Source organism: Meles meles, chromosome 7, assembly GCF_922984935.1.
Source record: "Meles meles chromosome 7, mMelMel3.1 paternal haplotype, whole genome shotgun sequence".
NCBI classification, from domain to species: Eukaryota; Metazoa; Chordata; class Mammalia; order Carnivora; family Mustelidae; genus Meles; species Meles meles.
Genome location: NC_060072.1, coordinates 77,572,652 through 77,589,152, shown reverse-complemented (window position 1 = coordinate 77,589,152; position 16,501 = coordinate 77,572,652). Strand labels below are relative to the sequence as shown.

At 39.8% G+C, this 16,501-nt stretch overlaps 1 protein-coding gene across 13 annotated transcripts in view; it reads left to right on the top strand.

Moving 5' to 3' along the window:
* Window positions 1-1,510: 1,510 nt before the first annotated feature.
* KIF21A (kinesin family member 21A) overlaps window positions 1,511-16,501 on the top strand; it is a 152,546-nt gene continuing 137,555 nt past the window's right edge. For 5 of the 13 annotated variants that reach the window (XM_046012028.1, XM_046012027.1, XM_046012025.1 and 2 more), the window contains exon 1: window positions 1,514-1,889. In XM_046012028.1, coding sequence (XP_045867984.1) covers window positions 1,846-1,889 — 44 coding nt within the window. In that variant the 5' untranslated portion in view covers window positions 1,514-1,845. Of the gene's footprint in view, window positions 1,890-16,501 lie in introns of all 13 variants that reach the window. The other 8 variants (XM_046012022.1, XM_046012021.1, XM_046012020.1 and 5 more) reach the window with 4 other exon arrangements.

Genomic DNA, 16,501 nt, shown 5'->3' with positions numbered 1-16,501 from the left:
TTGTTGCCTGGTAGCAATTGTGTTCATGACATCTCCTACTGAGACATACATATACTGGTGCTATTTTAAATAAGATTTTTTTAAAAAGGTCTTAAATTATATGTATTTCACTTTAGTTTTCTTGATAAATTTGCTTGTCTTTACTTGCCTTCCTTGCAGCTTTTATCAATCCAAGAAGGAAGGAGGCCCATCCAGAGCCACCCAGTTAGGGCTGGAGGAAATGGTGCTGATTTGTTCATAGATAAATACTGAGGGGAGGCTCTCTAGGGGGCGGCCAGACAGCTTGGCCACTAATTTGGTCTACAGAAGGATACTCACGGTCTCTGCTCTCTTTATCTCCTGGTCACATGTCTGTTGAGACCCAGGGGTATGGGGTTCAAGGACAAGATACCTTTTAAACGAATATAATTATATATCACACCGGCCTCCATTTAAGACCATTAAACACTTCTTGTGTGTCCCAGAGTGTGTCCGACCCACTCTGCGGGATCTCTGCTGTTTAGAATGCTTAGGTGTGCACATGTAGGGTGTCAGTACCTGGGGGCCTGTGTCTTTATTTGGATGGTGCCATTTAATCTACCCTGTTTTGTATGAACCCACATGCTTATTTAGAGAAATGTATGCGGCAGTCCACAAAAGATACTCTGTGGTGAAACTCATAAAGGCTGTTGCCACAGAGCTGTCTAAAGGCATGTGGAAGCACAATAGTCACAAGCAGACACCACAATGGTTCGATGTTGATAGAATCCCGGGATCGGGAGGTGCCTTCTGAAGGCCAGGAAGGAAAAAAAAAAATCCGTTTGTGAGGATTTACTACAGAGCAGGTCTTGGTGGATATTCAGGGCTGGGAACGCTTGGCAGTACCAGGGTGCAGTTCATTTACCAGTGTACAAAATGACTTCACAGAAACGCATTCAGGAGCCTCGGAGTAAATCGTTTCCATGTTCTGTGTGGGCTGGTAAACGGGCGATGCACCGCTGAACAGCCCAGCTGCCCGGACAGTGGCCAAACCAGGGAGCCGGTTTAGCACGACTGACTGACTCCAGGGAGGGAGGGCGATCAGCCGGGGCGCTGGGGAACGGGGTCAAAGTCCATGCTGGAGAGAGGACAACAAGCCCAAGGGTGGAAACAAAGCCGAACCACAGTGGCAGCGGACTGGTTCCTAGCGCTGCGCTCGTGCACCGAGCTCCGATTTTAGAAAGGACGCAGGCAGCAGGGCGAGCACCCGCCGCCGCGTTCTCACAGAAGAACCTGGAAGGGCGCACGGGCTCGCCGCCCTCGGGCGTGGGCAGCGCGCGGCCGGCATCCCTCCCCCTCGCGTCTCTCTGCCCAGCAGCGCCAGGCAGTGCCCGCCGAGGGCAGGGCGGGGCGCGGGCCCGGGGAGTGCGCGCTGGGGCCGGGCTGTGCGGCCGCCGCTGACGCAGTGCGGGGCCCGCAGCCCTGAGCGCCCAGGCGGGCGTGGAGTGTTCGGCCCGGCAGCCAGCAGGCCGCGTCCCCACCGGAGGGGGCAGGGCGCACTTACCGGCCGTCAGGAAGCCGCGGGCGGCCTGCTGGCTCCGCTGCCGCCGCGGTTGCCATTCAAGCGCGCCTCGTCCCCGCCCCAGATCCTGGGGGGTGAGCGGGGGAGAAGGGGCGGGCGTCCGCCAGTCGTGAATCACCTCCTCCTCCTGCCTCAGCGCCGCCGCCACCTTTCCATTCAGTCGCCCAACATGGCTGGAGCGCGGCGGAGGTGAGCCGGCCGCCCCCTGCCGCTCCAGTCTGCTGAGCCCGAGCGCCGCACCGCCGGCGGTGCCTCAGCTCTGCGGTGCAGAGGCCCAGCGGCCCCGCTTTTCGCCAGCCGCCAGCATGTGGGGTGCCCCGGACGAGAGCTCGGTGCGGGTGGCTGTCAGGTGAGGACCGACACGGCGGCGGCGGCGGGTGGACTGCGGGCTGGCGGCGGGCTTAGGGCGCCGGGGGAGGACGCGCTCCGGTCGCGAGCGGCGGCTACTGTGGTGTGGAAATCTGAGGGGACGGGTCGGGCGGGAAGCTGGCGGCTGGGTAAGCTGAGGCAGCGGCTCCCGGCCGGCTGCCGCGCGCGGCCGGGTGCTGCCGGAGAGACCCTGCCGCCCGCCTCCGGGTGGCGTTTGCAGGTAGCCGGCGGCTGCGCGACGCCGGGTCCCTGGGGCGCCCGGACTCCTCCGAGGTGCAAGCGGTCGGCGCCCGCCCCCGCCCCCGCCTGGTCTCGCACCCGAGGAACAATCGCCTCAGGTGGGGCCGCCTTGGGCGATGGCCTGGCCGGCTTTGCCGGGAGGAGCTGTCTCCCTGCTGGGCTGTGGTGTTCTTTCGATTATTTAGAGAGTGTCTGTCATATGTGTACAAGCACCTCAGGCCTTCTGAGGCAGGAGACAAAGCATCAGACTGACAGCGCTTCCCCACGCAGGGTTCTAGATGCCTGTGCAAATGGAAGTCTCGTGAAGCATCACAGGGACAAACGGAGCACAAGCGTATGGGTGTAGGAGACACATCTGGCCTCTTAGGCACTGGGATGGGAATTCTCCTTAAGAATTCGATTCCCTGGTGATAGGTCTGTAGAAGGAAGAAACTCTTCAGCAAGTGGAAGGGTTAAATGGGTAACTGGGTGAAACATCCTGAGGTTAGGCAGGGTGGATACAATATAAAATTATACATGCCTGGGTGTGAGTTTTGAAATACCGGATACATCAGAATTGTGTTTTGGTCAAAGCCAGGTACACGAGTCTTGAATGTAACTTAGACTGTTTTGATACCTGTCAAGAAGCAGCGCTCTGACAGTTGCTTATGGAAAATTGCAACATCATCACTGAAATATTAATGAACCGTTCATGGTAGAATAAGTGCGTTGCTTTCACAGCTCTCTGAGGGTCTGCTATGAATCTGCTTCTCTTTATACTTTTAAGGATTATGAAAACAGTGTCCTTGGAGAAATGTGAAATTAATGAAAAAAGAAAAAAATCCTCCACTCATGTAGCCTTTCTCGAAAGGTATTTTAACAAACCTGTCATGTCAGCATTATTATTTTAGTAGCAAATCTTGATTAGGCATAGAAATGGCAGTTTTATACACTTTGTATCTTTAATCAATTTTAAGAATAACGTGAATTTTTTTTTAAGTTTATTTATTTAAGTGATGCCTACAGCCAACATTGGGCTCCAACTCACAACCCCCCCCAACCCCCTCCCCTTTAAAAGAGTCATGCTTTTCCAACTGAGCCAGCCAGGAGCCACAGAATAAGATGAATTTTAAAGATTTTTTTTTTTTTTTTACCCTTGGAGGTGACAGTTTTATGACTGTCTAGAATCACTTGTTATAAAGCTTTTGAAGTTTTAATTTGGTTTAATTTTTGGGGGGGAGGCTACTTATCCAATTGTTGGATTAGTTTGTTTCTCCTAATTACTACTACTACCTCTCTTTTGGCCTTTTAATACTCTTTAGTAACTGTACCATAGCAGAAACCCAGTAAGTGGTAGTTTTGTTAGTGGATCCAGTCAAAGGAGGTGCAGAAGGAGCGTAAAATAGTAATGAAAATTGAAAATTAGGCTGTGAGAGAAATCATTTTTAAAGATTTAAGATTTTTATCTGTGAATTCTCTAGAATATCATACGGCAGTTTATTTGCTGTGCTATTAAATCTGATACTGCTTACACTGAAGGTGAGCAGAGTCATGGATGACCCTAAAGTATTGTTGGCAGATAAATAATTTCTGTTTGATTTATGAATAAAATATATTTATAAATGACTTATATTTGATTATGCTTATACTTTTTAAGTCATAAGTGTGGGTCTTTTGGGGAAAGGTTTATAAAAATATTAACAGAACTTGGTAAGCTGCACTGTAAAGGTCCTTTTTTCTTTTTTCATTAAATACACTGAATAGATCCACTCCCCAAACTTATTTTGCATAGGGTAATAATAGCTTATGTTTTTATAGCACTTTGGTATTTAGAAAGTGCTTGGAGACATATATTTTCAACAAATATTTGTTGAAAGTGTATCCTCATCTCTGATTATTCTGATTCTCAGCAGTCATTGTTAGATACATGTCATGTGCTAAGAGTCAGTGCTGTTAAGATGTTTTATATCATGGAAAATCTCATTTATTCCCCATAACAATCTTTGATTTAGGTTCTGTTATTATGACCATTTTACAGTTGAGACTCGGAAATATTAAGTGACCTGCTTAAAGTTAAACTAGTAGCTAGTGATGGAACCAGTGTTCCAACCCAGACAAATTCTTAACCATTAAACCTGCATAGGTGAAAGGAAAGAACATACTTCACAAAACTTTATTTAAAGTCAGTTGCCTTTTCCTGGTTCTATACTAGTTCAGTTACAAATGAGTGGCTTTGATAATTTATGTATAGCTTGTTATTGCTAGAAAAGATAAAACTCAGGAAGAGAGGACCTGAACTTATTAAAATTATTTCTTCAGATTCTCTTTAATCTTTACAGTGTTCTCCAATCTGACCCTAATTTGTGACAGGCTTTAGCAGCAGAATAAGTAAATCAACACATTGAAACAAATCAGCAGAGGCATTTGATCTGCTTTCCTCTTCACTGAATAATGTAATAACAGGTATAGGGGATTGACTCCACTGTGAAATGCAGAAAGTGTCCTAAAGGTTCTTTTGTTTTGTTAGATGTAGAGAGTGTTAAGGCTGATGACTCTATTTTAAGATTTCTCAAAATAAGTGCATGGATCATCTACAACTTTGGGGAATAGAAGTTCAAAAGAAAGTTTCTTATTTAGGGAGAATATTTTTTATTCAATTTCTGAAAATGCCTTTGGCAGGGCATATTTTAGGTGTTTTGCAGGGTATCTTTCATTGGGTTGGATATGGATTCAGATAACAACCCTACTATTCAACCCATATGGCTGTGGAGCATTTGAATTTGATTAATGCCACTGAGGAACTCAATTTATCATTTTATTTAATTTTAATCAATTTAATTTTAAACTTAAAAACTGGTCCTTGATTTAGTTTTGGGATAACTTTTTTTTTTTTTTTAAGATTTATTCACTTATTAGAGAGAGAGAGAGAGATGGGGAGGCTGTGGGAGAGGAAGAGCAAGAATATCTAGTAGACTTCCTTTTGAGCAAGGAAGCCTGATAAGGGGCTCTATCCCACGACCATAAGATAATGACCCTGGCCAAAATCAACAATCTGATGCCTAACTGACTGAGCCATCTAGGCACCCCGTTTTTGGATAACTTTTGAATATTCTTTTTTTTTAATTTTAAAAAAGATTTTATTTATTTGACAGAGAGAGAGAGAGATCACAAGTAGGCAGAGAGGAAGGCAGAGAGATAGGGGGAAGTAGTCTCCCACTGAGCAGAGAGCTGATGTGGGGCTCTACCCCAGGACCCTAAGATCATGACCTGAGCCGAAGGCAGAGGCTTATCCCACTGAGCCACTCAGGTGCCCCAGTTTTGAATATTCTTGAAACAAGTTGGTTATATGGATCTACTTTTTCAGCTGTATCATTTATAAAATCTAGATACTGATAGAGTGTTTCTGATAAAAATTTAGCATCATACTTGACATATATAACTGTAATATATACATTGAATTTCAAAGATTAAGTAAGAAAAATGAATGCAAATATATCAATAATCTTTGTATTGATTGCACATTAAAGTGATATTTTGGTACATTGAGTTAAATAAAATATTATTAAAATTAATTTCACTTATTTTCCTTTTTAAAAATGTGGCTACTAAAAAATTTAGAGTCAAGTATAATATTGCTCACATTGTTTCTATTGGTTAGTACTGATCTGTAATTTAAATATAGAATGAAACTACACTATTTATCAGCAGGATAAGTCAATACATAGAAACAAATCATAGCCACCTCATCACAGAGGAACCACACCTTTAGATCAAGAAAATGCCAAAATACTAGATGTCTTTTTTTAGAGTGGTTACACACACACACACACACACACACACACACACTCTAAAAGCAACATTCCCCCCCCCCACCCCCCAGGGTATATAGGTTTAGAAAGATAGTGATTATGGCCTCAATATGGTAGCTGAATTCTTAGAAAATGTGGTAAGTTAAATGGATGGCTTAGATAGATGTCATCAACAAAAATGAATGATGAAGTATAGTATATATTCTGTTCTTAATATATAGGTAGGGCGCCTAGGTGGCTTAGTGGGTTAAGCCTCTGCCTTCAGCTCAGGTCATGATCCCGGAGTCCTGGGATCAAGTCCCGCATCGGGCTCTCTGCCCGGCAGGAAGCCTGCTTCCTCCTCTCTCTATCTCTCTCTCTCTCTCTCTCTTTGCCTACTTATGATCTCTCTCTGTCAAATAAATAAATAAAATCTTAAAAAAAAAATATATATATATATATATAGGTATACTGAATTGAACCATTCAATTAACTCAAAACAATAAGATCAATTAAACATTTGAATTCTAATTTAAGACATTAAGAGGTGATGTGCCTTTTTGCTTTCCAGTCCATGAATGCTGACTTAGCAAATTTGAAATTTTTTCCTTTTTAAAAAATTTATTTACTTATTTATTTTTAAAATATTTTATTTGTTTGAGAGAGAGAGAGAGAACAAGCTGAGGAGAGGGGCAAAGGGAAAGGGAGAAGCAGACTCCCTATGTATCAGGGAGTCTGACATGAGGCTTGATCCTGGGACCTTGGGATTATGACTTGGGCCAAAGGCAGATGCTTAACTAACTGAGCCACCCAGGCACCCCCCAAATTTTTCCCTTTCAAGAAACTTTAGCTTGCAGAATATGTCAAGAGCTGGACAAAAATGGAGATACAAAGAGGATCATTGTGTTTTTGTGTCATTGTCTATGTGGTTGTGAGCTAAAATGTCTTTGCTTGACTTTGACTGTACATATCCATGGCAATCAGTTTGGATTAGTGTGTAAGGCAGTCTAATTGGGTTTCAGTTTGCTGTGTTTTTACCTTACTAAAGCAATTTTAAATAGTGGCATTGCTCAGTAGGCTTATGACTGGTTGGACAGTCAAAGGTCAGTTTTAGGTCTGTCACTAGCACTGATTTCCATCGTGACCTTTCTGGACATTTCTTTTTCTGCATGCTGATGTGGCAGTGTGAGGGTATTACTCGTTGTAAGAACTTTGCATATCCAGTCTATTAAATATGTGATTTTGTTGTTAGTGAAACTATTGGCTTTATATGGACAGGAAGGAAGTTTTTAACATTTCAAGCTTGACTTTCCCAACAATCTATTTACTTTGGGTACTCTTGTTACTGAACAGGAAACATTTCGTCTTTTGTGGTTGCTTTTTCCCACTGGTTATAAGACACATGTACAATATTTTATTTAATCTACATTAAAACCCTGTGAGGTAGGCTGGCCAGATATTCTTATTCCTATTTTACAGATGAAACAATGAGTCATAAAGGCACTAGGTGACCTGTTCAAGGTTTCTTAGCTACTAAGTACCAGAACTGGAACTCAAACTCAGGCTTATCTTACCTATTTCTGTGTATTTTGTTTTTGTTCTGTGTTCATTTGTTTTAATTGAGGTATAGTTGACATATAACATGTTAACTTCAGGTGTGCAACATAATGATTTGAAATTTGTATACATTGCTAAATGATCAGCACCCTTAGTCTAGTTAACATTTCTTATTTCTGTTCTTAAACATATTTCCAAATGTTTTCAAAAACACTTTATGTATTAATTTCATGTAATAAGGATCTTTCAGGCTGAAATGCTTATATACATGTGATTTGAATTATTTGAAATAATTTAATGTTTAGAAAATACAGAAGTAGGTAAGTGAGGCTTTTAGAGATATTTATTTTATTGAAATAGATGGTTTCCTGGTGTTTGGTCATTTGTTTATTCCTTTTTTCATGTGACAAATATCTATTAAGTGTCTACTATGTGCTGGACAGTTTTTTCTTAAAGATTTTATTTATTTTCTTATTTATTAAAGATGTTATTTATTTGAGAGAGAGAGATGAGCACGCAAGAGCAGGGGCGGGGCAGAAGAAGTGGAAGACAGAGAAGCATGCTCCCAGCTGAGCGTGGAGCTTGACGGGGGACTCTCTCTCAGGACCCTGAGATCATACCAACTGAGCCACAGCAGCACCCCTTAAAGATTTTATTTTTAAGTGATCTGTACACCCAAAGTGGGCCTTGGGCTTACAATCCTAAGGGAGATCAAGAGTCACATGCTCTACAGACTGAGCCAGCCAGGGACCCCATGCTGGACACTTGTCTACTGCTGAGGATATATACCACATATGACATACATGGTCCCTGCTTTTACATTCCTAGCAGACTCTTTAAAGAGTCTGAGAGCAGAGTCTCTTTAAATGAACAAAATATGTTAGAACTAACACAAAATGTAACCAATGGCGTGAACTAGAAATGGAAGATAATTGTTTCTGGTTTTTATTTATCCTTTATCTTTATTTATTTATTTTTTAAAAAGGTTTTATTTATTTTTTTGACAGATAGAGATCACAAGTAGGCAGAGAGGCAGGCAGAGACAGAGGAGGAAGCAGGCTCTGTGCTGAGCAGAGAGCCTGATGTGGGGTTCGATCCCTAGACTCTGGGATCATGACCTGATCTGAAAGCAGAGGCTTTAAACCCACTGAGACACCCAGATGCCTCTTCTCCTTTATTTTTTAAATAGCATTTTTTAGTTACTATGATTCATTAAGAAGAGTGATTTAAAAAACGAAAAGTGTGCCATGACTCTAAAGTATTTCAAATAAAAAGTGAACTTCAAAGCTTATGCATTAGGGGGATATTATTTATAACATGTCCTACTCCTACTTGATAAAATATACATGCTCCACTTTTATGTCTTTGTAGTTGGATTAGGAAGTAAGGGAAATGAAAGAAGAGCTAGTACATGATGTTAGTTGAAAGTCAATGAAATTATTTTATTTACAAAATATGAGTTGATATGTTTTCCTCAGATATGGTTTACTGAATTTATGAAGTGTGATAGACCTGTTTGTTGTTTGGAACTCTATGAAAGTTCAAGTTTCATGTCTAATTATTACTACCCTTTGAGCTCTTACCATCTTACCTGCTAATTGGTTAATATTTTGATGCATAATTATGGGGTAGAGTGATGTACTAGAAATTCCAGTTTTGTGAAGCCATGAAAGCAGAAATTATCTTGGCAGTTATTACCATAATCTGCCCAATCTTCCAGTTCTTTCAATTTATCTTCAAAGACATGAATTTGGAATATGCATTATTATGTATGTTTTCCCCCAAGATATGTTACAATCCATTTGTGTGACTCTGACTTAAAAATGGTTGTTTTCTGCCAATGTTAGACATAACCTTCATCTCAGCTTCAGATTAAGAAAGGAAGACACAGGAATGAAAATGGATGCCAGATAATAAAAAGTATTTGTGTACAGTGTATCATTAGAACAATTTTATCTAAAATAAGACAAATTTGTTTGTTATTTTCAATGCTTCTCTCTAGGAAGCGGATTTGTGAATTCTGTCTTTCAGCTTGGTTTCCCAGTGGATTAACTATTTAATCTTCTCAGAGTGTTAAAATAGTTTTCCTATGGCTCAGGCTTTATTTGAAGCAAATGACAGCTAAGCAAAGGGGCAATTTTCATGACACCCTACAATTATTATGAGATCTTTCTGAATTTCAGTTTAAGAATTATATATGAGGTTCCTTTGTCCTTTGTTTTTAGAAATTATCAGACATTTATATATTAAAGATGATTTTTAGTACCTCTGTAATTATTGAAAAAAATAGATTTTAAAATGGAAAGGACCTGGAGGAACTAGCTGGTTAAGGCTCCTTCTTCTTCTTCTTCTTTTTTTTTTTTTTTTAAGATTTTATTTATTTATTTGACAGACAGAGATCACAAGTAGGCAGAGAGGCAGGCAGAGAGAGAGAGAGAGGAGGAAACAGGCCTCCCACTGAGCAGAGAGCCTGATGTGGGGCTTGATCCCAGCACCCTGGGATCATGACCTGAGCCAAAGGCAGAGGCTTTAACCCACTGAGCCACCCAGGCACCCCAAGGCTCCTTCTTTATGACAGTTTAGACAATAGGTCCCAGAGAAGTTGAGGAAATTGCTTGAGGTCTCACAGCTAGCAACTCAAGTTTTGTGTTGATTAGTATTGTGGATTTTCTAGGTCTTCATGTTTTTCTGGCAGACGTCCTAGAAATAGAATAAATTTACATTTTATTTATTTATTTTTTATTTTATTTATTTATTTGACAGAGAGAGACACAGCGAGAGAAGGATCACAAGCATGGGTAGCAGGAAAAGGTGAAGCAGCCAATGTGGGGCTTGATCCCAGGATGCTGGGATCATGACCTGAGCCAAAGGCAGACTCCTAACAACTGAGCCATCCAGATCCCCTAAATTTACATTTTAAAAACTATAGTTTTAATCCCTTGAGTATTCCTTATAAAAGTTAACTTGACATTTAGATGAGTTTCCCCACTCTTAAGTGCCCATTATTTTTGCTTTATGATGGTCCCAATCTAGGAACCAGGACAGTGATTCTAAAAAGGACTTCTCAGAGACACAGAGTGAAGGATCACTGGAACAGAAATATAGGTCTATATTTTGGAGTTCATGGTATATTTAAATGTGAAGAAATGCCAGAACTGGGTGATAAAAATAATATGGACTGCTTTCAACATTCACAGGTAGCACAGTAATGCTTTAACAACAACCACTTAAGTATCATGTGTGTATAGTCTAATTTGGAAATAATGTTCAACACGGAGATGGGAGCATTTTGTGAATGCTAGGCATATAGCCTTTTCCCCCATCCTTCCCCTTTGTTCTTAAAACTTTTTTTTTTTCCTTTTTACTCCAACATACTTAAAGATTATAGCACATTCCCGTAATAATGGCAGGCTTGCTATGAGCAAGATGGCTGAAGTGGGGGGTAGGGTAGAGGGAGGGCGGAGTGGGGTGAGATATATATTGAGACCTCGAATTGGTGATAGAAGTAGAAATCTGAGTGGTTTTAAAAAGACCTTCTTTTAGGTAATACTTCACGTGATAGGTGATTTTTTTTTTTTATTCTTAAGCTTTTAAATAATATCTTAGTCCTTCCCCTCCTTGTTTTAGAAGGAGATAAAGAATACAACACGTTTTGACCATAACTGAGGCCTGTCATCCAACAAAAGTCCTAAATCTCACCTCTACATGAAGTCTTTCTAAACTATTCCCATGCACAGAAATTTCTGCCGTTTAGGGCCATAGATCTTCCTTATATGAGTCTTCTCTCTCTCCCGCTAAACTTGCAATGAGAGAGATATATACAAGTGTGATTTTTCACTGTTCAGCTTGAAATGTTCCCTAAACTCAGAGAATATTTAATGCTTTTTTAAAGAAGGTGGTTGGGGTGCCTGGGTGGCCTAGTCGGTTAAGCATCTGATTTTTGGTTTTGTTCTCTGGTCATGATTTCAGGGTTGGCTCTGAGCGCAGAGTCTGCTTGAGATTCTTCCCCACCACCCCCTCTTCCTCCTTTGCAGGTGCACACACACACTCTCTCTCAAATAAATAAATAATATCTTTAAAAAAGTTAAAGAAGGTGCTAACATATTGATAGCATTATTATACAAGAACATTTGAAGGACATTGTGGTTTTGATATTGAAACAAGCAGATATCTACCTGTCTAGATTGGAGTGAAGGTCTTTCAGGATTTAACCCCATGGCGAGTCTACTTGGATGACTATTCCTAGCAAGGAAATAAAAAATTTGTTCAGACTTGGTTGTGTCCCATCGTGAGCCCAAGCAGGGGCTAAATCAAGGACAGTACTATGGATCTCTTAGAGTGTAGTAAAATATTAGTTTTTGAAATTGGATTTGACAGTATTCTCAACTTTGGGGAGCTGTGTCTGTCACTCAGACATGATGAGTTTGTAGTTCTCTGAATATGATGAAGGACATACTTTTTTCAGAGTATATACCCATATTCTTTGACATAGTTACATAGTCATTTTGGAGTTGTTCTAAATGAGAGCCTTTTTCTTTTCTTTCCTTTTCTTTTGTCCTTCCTTCCTTTCTTTCTTTCCAGATTTTATTTATTTGAAAGAGATAGAGAGAGACAGACAGACCAAGCAGGGCAGAGGGAGGGGGACAAGCAGACTCCTGGCAGAGCAGGGAGCCTGACGTCTATCTCCATCCCAGTATCCAGGGATCATGACCTGAGCTGAAGGTAGATGCTTTACTGCCTGAACCACCCAGGTACCCTGAGAGAGACTATTTCTATCAGCAAGCAAGAACATGAAACTTTGGAGAGGGTCAAGCTATAGTTAATTATTATGATATGGTATATTGATCACATGGGATAATGAGACATAGGCCATCTCTACCCTGATTTGTATTCTTTCTAATCTTCCTAATTTTTTAGATCAAAATTCATTCATTATATAAATATAAATATCCACTGTCTACTGGAATTACATAACTTGGAGGTAATGTGATATAATAGAATGAATATGAGATGGTTAGAAAATTGTTTTGTTTTGGATTCTTCTTCTTCTTCTTCTTTTTTTTTTTTTTTTAAAGATTTTATTTACTTATTTGACAGAGAGAGATCACAAGTAGACAGAGAGGCAGGCAGAGAGAGTGAGAGGGAAGCAGGCCCCCCGCCGAGCAGAGAGCCCGATGCGGGACTCGATCCCAGGACCCTGAGATCATGACCTGAGCCGAAGGCAGTGGCTTAAACCACTGAGCCACCCAGGTGCCCCTTCTTCTTTTTTTAAAGAGTTTATTGATTTATTTGACAGACAGAGATCACAAGCAGGCAGAGGCAGGCAGAGAGAGAGAGAAGGGAAAGCAGGCTCCCTGTTGAGCAGAGAGCCTGCTGTGGGGCTTGATCCCTGGACTCTGGGATCATGACCTGAGCCGAAGGCAGAGGCTTTAACCCACTGAGCCACCCAGGCGCCCCTTGTTTTGGATTCTTAACCACTGATAAACTTGGCTTTCAGTAAGTAGTTTTCTACTTACCTCGGTGGACTTGAAAAAGGATCAAAAGAGCCAGCCACATGAAAGCATTTGGAAAATGGTTTTTACACAACGCATACAGTAGTATTATTAGACATGAGTTTGATATAACCAACAATGGACCTGTTGGTTATATTTCAAATGCTAGCAATTGGGTTAGTCATTCTCTAATGTGTGATCTGTAGCTTGAGTTAGTAAAGTGCTTTAGAGGTGTTTGTGTCTCCTCTTTTGCTTTTTGAGTGTGTCTGTTACTTGCACTGCTATGAATGATACAAAATGTATATAAACACTTCTAAAAACCTTACCTAACCTTCTAGTTTTTATTTTGTTTTCAATATGTTCCTTTCATACCGTTCTGCTCTAACTTAACAAATTCCTTCTTTTATAGTTTAGTAAAATTCACCATTTTAGCTTTTTCCTTTCTCTTCGCATACAGACTTTTAGTTGGTATGGTGCTTAGTATTTTATAAAGTTACTATCATATACTTTGTGAGATTAACAATAGTATTGAGTTATATTTTCTACTAGTTGTTTAACCTAATATAAGAGGATGGTGACTAAATTGATTAATAAAAATGTGAATATTTGAATTGGCTTGCACTAGAGTTTTGAAAATGTTATTAATGCTTTCCTTGCTTCCTTTTGTTGGTCTTGGCAATAAGACACTAAACCAGGGTATGGATTAAAGAGTGTTATAAGGAGAAAACTGGGGAAAAAACTGGAAGTACTATAAACACAGAATTTTTAAAGTTTACATTTTCTATAGAATTTTTTCTAGTACCTAGAGCTGATGGGGCAATGTGCTTGCAGTTTTAATTGACAGAGCTATGTCAAGATTTAGCTGAAAGCATTTTAAAGAAGACTGATAATTAGAAGCAGGAAATAGATCTTGCAGGCCTAGTCTAAGAACCTTCAAATCAGCTTTTCATTTCATAAGTAACTTCTATTTGACTTATTATTATTTTCTTCTTTCTTTTAAAAGTTTATTTATTTATTTATTTATTTTGGTAATCTCTACATGCAACTTGGGGCTCAAACTCACAAACAAGAGATCAGGAGTGGGTGTTCCTCTGAGCCAGCAAGGTGCCCAATTTTTTTTCCATTATTGAAATAATATAATCACATTAGAAAAAGTATCCAGGAAAAGATGAGAAAAACAATCAATCACAGTTCATCACCCTGATCTAGTTACTATTAGCATTTTGATATTTTTTTAGTCTGTTTTATAAATTTTAAAAAATTATTGTAATGGGGATATACTTTTATAGCCTGATGTTTACCACTTTAGAGTATAGCGTAAGAATTTTTTCATGTCTTTATATCAGATAAGGGCATTTTGAGTAACTTGCTGCATATTATGTGTCATCTACTATATATCAGTGGTTAACTCAATATATATTAAATTCCATATTTCAAAAAGTAATTTAATTGACAGACTTTTATTGTCTAGTAAGGATCTTAATTTCATTTTTCTAAGAGTTTGCTGTGCTTTATGATTCCCATAATGTTTTCATTTCCACTGATAAGCAGACTCTACAAATGATCATTTCCTGAAATTGAAGGGGGGGATGGTGGCACTGCCCACCCACAGTATACGGTTCAATGTTATGACACTGAGGATGCTTTTTAGAAAAAGGTATCTCGATTTATAATTTTAAAATTTTAAACTATATCTACAACAAGATATAAGGTATTAGAATAATATAGATATTCACTCAACACAGTGATCTAAGCCACTGATGGTTAACCAAACACAGATCCATAACCATTCCATGTTCCTTGAAAATTAGTGCATTTCTAAATTGCTTATATTGCTTTTGTTCACCTTGGTTGAATACAAAACACTAGTTTGAGCAGCTTGTTGGCCAACTAGTCTGTATCTGTCCTGCCCTAAAATGGAAGTTGTCAATGGCTGATTAAACCTGAGATTACACATTTCATTCCTGGTTATTTGGCCTGCCATTTAAGATTCTTTAATCCAAACGTGACATCTGTGACATTGTCAAGTCTCAATTTAGACAATACAGTATGATACTTTTGAATTTTAGTTAGCCAACTTGGCCTTAGATTGGCAACAAATTCCATCTGTCCTTGATTATATTCTTATTTATTTTGTTACATAAGTGTAATTGGACCTTCTGTTACCTTTGTAGCAAATGCAATTCTTGTCTCTGAGTATAGGGTTTCTTTAGTTATCTTTGATCCTTAATTTTGTATTAACTTGGTATAGCCAGTCATAATTTTATTTATCTTGTGTTCTATGACTGCAGCTTTCAAAATAGAGTAACTCAAAGACTTCTGATAATTTCATACTTTTAAATTTGCACATGTTTTGCATCAATTTCGTTGCCTTGTTTTCTATGTTTCAATAGTAAGATTCTATCCCATTCTATTTAAAAATAGGCATATTAAAAAATAAAAATAGGCATAAAGAAATTCTATGTTACTGAGTGCTATGGGTATTGTTAGGCTATAAGTTCAGTTGATTTCAGTGTGATGCTTATAAGGCCAAGATTGTGAGTTTTATCCCTGGTTGGGCTTATTAGCTTGGCTGCTTTTAAATACAACCTTTACAGTTATGACAAATGCAGAAGCAGCAAGTGGATATTAGTGAGGATGAGTCAATACAAATCAGTTAACACTGATGAAAATGATCTCTAACCATGTTCCAGAATTTTCATCCCCTTTTATTTTATTAGTAGGCAGAGAGGCAGGCAGAAAGAGAGGAAGGGAAGCAAGCTACCTATGAGCAGAGAGCCCAATGTGGGGCTCTATCCCAGGACCTGGGATCATGACCTGAGCCGAAGGCAGAGGCTTTAACCCACTGAGCCACCCAGGTGCCCCATTTTCATCCCCTTTTAAAGACCATTGTGATGGAAAATATTTTTATATTCAATATCTGTAAGAGCTGAATAAATATCGTTATATTCAAAGTCTACAGGGGCTCAATAAGAGAAAGCACCTCGCTTGTATGTTTGTTATAAAAATTAAATAAGAAATGTATATAAAACCCTTGTATTATTGGCACTTAGTAAATGTTTTGTGAAGAGCAGATACTACTGTCATTTTTATTATCATTATTTTCTCTGCTTAGTATCTCTGAGTTTCTGGGTCAGTCCTAAATAAGGCCACAAGTAAATCAAAACAGTGTAGTTTGCCCCACCAGCTGATTGTTCTGAACTCTGTTTTACTGCTCCAATCTTCCATGCCTCTGCTTTTGGGGTCGAAGCTTTCCCTGTCATGTCCTATTTTATTTGTTCAGACCTGACTTACGTCTCAGTTTCCTGATTTGTATCCCTTTCCCCATATCTTGAGTCCAAATTTACTTAAGTGAAATTACTGAAAGCTTTCTTTCTCTAGAGGAGGAGACTTGTTCCGTTTTTTATTCAAGTGAGGTTTCCTTCAACTCATGTGGGCTACTTGAATCCACTTGTATATACACGCTGGCCCTTGATCAAGCCTGTGTTACTTCTGGAACTCACTTCACTTTCATGTCATCTAGGCCTTTGGCCGGG